Source organism: Sesamum indicum, linkage group LG8 (genome assembly GCF_000512975.1).
Source record: "Sesamum indicum cultivar Zhongzhi No. 13 linkage group LG8, S_indicum_v1.0, whole genome shotgun sequence".
Classification (NCBI taxonomy): Eukaryota; Viridiplantae; Streptophyta; class Magnoliopsida; order Lamiales; family Pedaliaceae; genus Sesamum; species Sesamum indicum.
Genome location: NC_026152.1, coordinates 13222919 through 13229552, shown reverse-complemented (window position 1 = coordinate 13229552; position 6634 = coordinate 13222919). Strand labels below are relative to the sequence as shown.

Sequence of the window (6634 nt, the reverse complement as noted above, 5' to 3'; positions counted from 1 at the left end):
ACAATGAATACTTTATCTTAGTAGAGGAGAAATTTTTTTTTTATTGAATATGATTAATTACATCATTTATTTTCAAATTAAACAATACTATTAAATAAAAAAAGAAATAACAAGTTAAACATACATGTGAGAAGTCATGCGAGTACGAAAAGTTAAAAGACTATTCCTTCTCTTTACTCTTTCCTTCCAAATCCAAACTAGTTACAATTTAGTTTTGCTAATGCTCATATTTTCTTGGGCTAATTATGACATTCTTCGAAAATATAAAATTATATATTTTTTTAAAAAATTAAAATTACACTCGCACCCTTTTTGAAAGTTCTTCCTTTCACCTGACATCTTTTTGTTAGGAAAAGAAAAATGCTAACGCTGACAAAAAAATTACATACATTTTTTATTTGCTCCTCATTTTTTTTTTGTTAGTTTCAGTATTTTTTATCTAAACCCTAATGAAATGAGTTAGGTATAAATAATAAATCTTCAGAGAAGGTGTTAGTATAACTTTGGAATTTTTTAGGAAAATGCGTAACTTTGCATTTTTAGAGGAGGGTCTAAATATGACTAGCCTTATTTTCCTTTGAATATATCTATAATAATATCACTTTTTAAAAGATAATAATTATTTAACATTTTGTATTTTAATTTGTGATCCTTATGAAATTCAATGCCAGTGATATATTAGTAGAGTAAATTAGGAAGTCGGAGCGACACCCTATAATTAACATGTTGGTCCTAAGAACAAAAACCTAATCAGATGAGACTCAATGCATAAATCAAAATGTAAGTTTAACTCCATCAAAAATCTTGACGAGAATTTAAACTCACATCGTGGATGTAATAATATTCAATTTTAATTGTATGCTAACAATTAGTCATTGCTAATTAAAGTATGATTGTTTAAAGCCTGTCGGAGAAAACATTTAATTATTGGACAAAAAGTAGTGGATGAATGAAAAAAATAGTTAGTTTTTCGGTGTGTGCGTATTTGTGTGAGTGTTCTATTTTTTGTTATAGATGAGGTCTAACACTATTATTTCACTATAAGAAAATAGCTTAATAGTTACGAAAAATTTGATTATAAAGTTAGCGTCGAGCTAATTAATAAGTAAACTATTCGTTGTTAATTTATAAAAAGAGCCCCACTTCTCTCTCTAAAAGGTAATATTTTCTTAACACTGTGCACGTAACTTCACGCTGAATTCCTACTTTACATTATGCATTTCAGTTCACTTTTTATGTTTATCATCAGATATTGATTTAAACATTGGAGTATTAATGTGTTTATTACAGATGCCTTTGTTAGGACTTGTGAAGAGTTAGGCCTAATGATCTCAAGTTGAAATTATTCGAATGAGCAAACTTTTGCTCGTATCAAGTGGTGTCGTGTGTAGAAACACAAAACTAAGACGAGAGAATTATGGACACATCAAACAATGAAATAGTCAGAAAAGATTTATTAATATGTAATAAATTAATTAAATAAATATTAAAGATTTAATGAATAAATGTAAATAACTATTAATAGTATTAAAAGAAATTTTGAAAACACAAAAATATAAGTTTAATTAGATTAAACTTTAAGGAAGAAGCTATAATTATTTGGAGAAAACAAAAGAAAAAGAAAAAGGACATTATCTAGAAAAGAAAGAGAAAAAGAAAAAGATGGTGGTGCCAGCTCAGCAAAAAGGTAAAGATATTTTACGAGTGGTCCCACTCCGTACATCCTCCAAACACAATTCCAAAATTAGACTTTGAAAAAAAAAGAAAGGGAAAAAGGAGAATATGTTATTAATTCTGCCACTCTGTTGATGAATGGATGTGTGTGTGTGTGTATATATATGTAATGTACTTCTTCCCTCTTTCGTTGCTGCAATCTCTGCAACTAACACTCAATCTTCCACATAAGATGCTAGTTTGAACTAACCCACCAAATCTTGGATCTTCCGCTTTCTATATATACATAGATTTTCAACAATTTTCTACTCTATCACTGCACATGTCCCTCCATTTTCCTTTCTTGTTTTGGAATTTCAAGAATTCAATCCTCGAATTTCCGGAGTCTACTCTGTAGTCCATCAATCAAGATTTGCATTTCTGGGTTCTGGGAAGCTGTTTCCTTGATGGTGACTTGCGATTTTTGTGGTGAACGGCCGGCCATACTCTACTGCCGTGCGGACAGCGCCAAGCTATGCTTGTCCTGTGACCAGCACGTCCACTCAGCCAACGCCCTCGCCAAGAAGCACCTGCGTTCCCAGATCTGCGACAACTGCGCCGCCGAGCCGGCCTCCATCAGATGCGCCACCGACGGGCTTGTTCTCTGCCAGGAGTGTGATTGGGATGCGCATGGCAGCTGCGCGGTGTCATCTGCGCACGATCGGTCCCCTGTTGAGGGATTCTCGGGGTGCCCATCGGCCTTCGATTTGGCGTCGGCTTGGGGTTTGGAGATTGAGGAGAAGAAAACGACGTCGTATGAATGGGGAGGGTTGCTGGAGGAGCTGATGGTGCCGAATGCCAGTTCGGTGATTTATTCTAATTATGGGGGTGAATTGGTGAAGAAGAAGAGCCCCAACTGTGGGAAGCAGAAGCAGGTTATTCTGAAGCAGTTGTTGGAGTTGTTGGCGGATAGTGGCGGGGTGGCGGTGGTAGCGGGGAGGAGGTAGGACCGCCGACTCCAAGCAGCGCCCGGCCGCAGGAGAATATGTGTGGACAGTATGAGGAGCAACCGCAAGAACAGAAGCAGCAGGGTGGAGGATTTACGTCATTGCTAATGATGCAGACTTTGGAGAATTCGAAAGAGGAAAGCAACATGTTGTGGAACACCAGGACATGTGATCACAGCGCACAGGTAGATTCGATCTGCTCTTGGCTGCTGCATTTTCACATATGCTATAAATTCTTTGTGGTCTTTTTCCTTTTCGATACAAAAGCTGAAAACAGATTCTGGGAAGATGTCTATCTTTTGTATGAACTCTTTTTCCTGAATTCTTGTCTTAATGCTTTATGCATATCTGAACAATGATATTGAAGGAATAATGTGTAACTTGTGGGGTATTACTTGATATCTTAATGGTGTTATAATGTTGTCTACGGGCACTTTCTAGTATATCGGCATCACTTTTTGGATGCTTGTAATTGAAAGGTTTGAACTGGAAGTTGCAGAAATCCCATTCGCGTTTGAGGAAAAGGTTATATGAACTCCCATTCTCAATTTATTTATATCTGTTCTTTAGTTGTTTTTAGGATTTGGGGATGTATAGCATTTGTTGTTGTCTGGTGTTGTTATTAGGGAGGTCTATTGTTATATTATCTATGGCTTTTCTGACTGTGTCCGCAAACACAATACCCCGGAAGATACTTGGGGTATTGTGTACATTGCTAATTCAATATCCCTGTTAGTTTCATCTTCCTTGTTACTCCTTTAGATGTTCATACCTGTAACTGATGATTTTGATGTATTCCATCACTTCCCAAAGTTAGTCTTATACTTTTTGATGAGTACTTAGTTCCTACTTCTTCTTGAGCTTGTACTATTTGTTTTGTATTAAACTTAGTGTCTGACAGACTGTATGTGATAACATTCTCAATGATGTTAAGCTAGAAAATCATGTGAGGACATAATTTTGTTCCCAAAAATGAAGTAAATTTTCAAGAAAGTACGTATTTTGAGAAACTGATGGATCTCAATACTGCTTCCTGAAGCACAATCTCACCCGTCTTAATTTTCATATGTGCTGCTTTATAGGCCTTTTGTTCTCTGCTGATATCTCTGTTGCATTGGATTTTGCAGATATGGGACTTCAATCTGGGACAATTGAGGGGCCATGAGGAGTCCAGCCCCCTAGAGCTAGAATATGATGGCAGTGACATGGTGTACACTGTGAAAAATTATGGAGAACTACTGAAAGAAGCATCCGGTGCAAAGAGAATAAGGGTGGACCTCTCTGGAGCGAACTGCTCAATTGCACATGAGGATATGATTCCCTTTAGTGTAAGCATTTCTTCTATGGCCATCTCTTATCTATCTCAAGTAATTCTTCCCATTAGTGCTTCATGTTGTGATTAACTTATGCAAGTTGTAGCCCGACAAGTCGACTCTTTCATATATTTAATGAAGGAGACTGGAACTTATGGCCCAAACTGCTACCCGCCAATGTCTTTTTGCATTCTGGATGACGATGGGTCGATTGGAACTTGAAGAATTAGACTCCATTTCCATCTTCACTCTATTAATATATTCCATCTTTACCTATCCAAGATTACTCTTCCTATGTCCTGAAGTTAGCAATTCCTATATGCTTTCGAAGACACATCCCAAAATAACTTTCATTTCCTAAAACAGAATTTTATTCTCAAAAGTCTCATCTCATTTGAAATAGAGATCACTACCTTTAAGGATAGTATGGAATTACCATTTTTTTTAATTATGATTTCAACTGTCACCTACAACACCTTTTCCAGTCAAAGTAGGAGGTTTCATTTGGATATGGAGGGAGAATGTTTTTCTGTTTAGCATCCTAATTTCTATACATGAAACAAAATGTTGGTAACCTATTAGGTTATTAGTATTTCGGTTTTCCATATTTTCCAGCACACTTTATGAGGTGACTGATTATGCATACATTTCTTGACAACATGCTATCTTAAAATACATAAATATATTATGATGTATGCTATTTTATGTTGAACTAGTCCAACTTGTTTAAAAAACTTATTTATGATTTGATCTTAAAAGGAATTTTCTTTACATGTTGATTTATTTGTTAGTGAGACATTCCTTGCTACACAAAATGTTTTAAATGCCAGATTATGTTAGAAGTTGCCTAATGTTTTTGCATAATTGCAGAGCATTTATGTTCGATTTAAGTCAAAGGTTGAGCATGAGAAGAATAATATTGGGTTTCAAACCTTTACTAACCAAACTAAAATGCATGACAAGAAACAGAGTGTTGTGCGCAGCTTGTGCATGATTATAAATTTGGTAAAAGGAAAGTGGAAATGTGAACGGAATACACCTGTTTTACATAGGTAAATGTCTAAATAAGTTGTGCAGGAAATTTGTTGCTCAAGAGTTCACTTGTACAAGTATCTTTTCCTTGGATCTGACATGGCTATGGAGTATGGGTGTGCCAAATATTAATTCCTTGAACTCCTAAAACTTTTAATAGATGGGTAATTGGGAAAACGTGAGCCATTTGTTTGCCTTTATTCCCATTTCTCAGGTAAACTGATGTCTGATATTGTCATAACTTTTCTTCTGTACATTCAAATTAGTTCAATAAATTGTCATAGGAATGAAATGTGTTCATCATACATTCAAACTTAAAAGATATGGAGATTTAACTCTTACCTTGTCCAAGTTTCTTTTCTCCTCAAGGTTATGCCTCTGTTTCTTAACATATTCATGGGATCTAAAACTAAACTGGTGCAAAGAGTTCACTAAGATGATATATATATATATATATATATATTTTTATGTGAAGTAAAAAGCTAAAATGCTAATTATACATTGTCTTGCATTTCTTTGTTCTTGCTGCTTACAATTTTGGAGATCAAACTTCTGTGAATTCCTGGAAATGCAGAGTGCCTCAAATAACAGAACACCAAGTCAGGGGCCTGCGACATCCGAAAGCAACAATTTACCTGTCTCAAGGCCGTCATCATGTTCGGGTTTTAGTAAACCCTCAAAAGATTTCCAGTTCATGGATCAGTCCATTTTAATGAAAAGTGAAAGTGTGGCGGCTGCAATGACAAAGGCTGACATTGAGCTGCTGGCAAAAAATAGAGGCAACGCGATGCAACGTTACAAGGAAAAGAAGAAAACACGGAGGTATCTACTTTCTCCTGATTTCCTTTCACCATATGCTTTATGGATATCTTTTTCCCCCCAATGAAGTCTCTATGCACTTTTCATCGGTCATGGCATGATACTTATTCCAGATATGACAAGCATATACGGTATGAATCAAGAAAAGCAAGAGCTGATACTAGGAAGCGAGTCAAGGGCCGATTTGTTAAAGCTAGTGAAGCTGTGACCGGATGAGTAGAGCGAGCTGGTTGTCTCTATATGTACATACTACATACTCGTTACTTTCAGTTTATATGTATAATTTCATGCAGCAACTCTCTCTTTTGAACAAAATGTTGTGTGGTTTATCTTGTTGCATTTTGTTCTGATAATTTATCGTGCCAAATTATAGAAAGTTAATGTGCAGTTAGCATTGTACTGAGTTATGGGCATGATGATGTGAGAGCTTAGCAATCTTATTGATAAGAACTCGGTTCCAGTTAGGTGATGGAACGTATTGTAGTTCTGAACGATCTTTTTTGAGACAAGAAGATTAAGCTAATTACTTACACGTTTCTTTCCACTTTACCCTTACATGTACATTTCTATATGAATCCGTGATAAAATTCTGTCGAAGCCCAGGTCATAAAGACGAACGAAGATGACTTCTCTGTGTACCCATACCTTCCACAACGCCAAGAATTAAACAAACTTAATCCAGCCGTGGCTTGCCATCAGTATGGTGTGGTCCCGATTGCCAAATTCACATGAATCCCATTGTACCAAAATGTTAATGCGACAGCGAATTGTGTGCCAATCTCGTGGGTTCATGTTATCTATCTATCTACC

General features: G+C 36.0%; 1 protein-coding gene across 1 annotated transcript; it reads left to right on the top strand.

The window, feature by feature from the left end:
• On the top strand, positions 1795–6356 carry LOC105168461 (zinc finger protein CONSTANS-LIKE 14). Its single transcript, XM_011088552.2, is given in 5 exon segments — positions 1795–2652; positions 2655–2845; positions 3788–3988; positions 5580–5827; positions 5938–6356. Coding segments are annotated over 5 exon segments (1275 nt in total). The 5' UTR covers positions 1795–2120; the 3' UTR covers positions 6041–6356.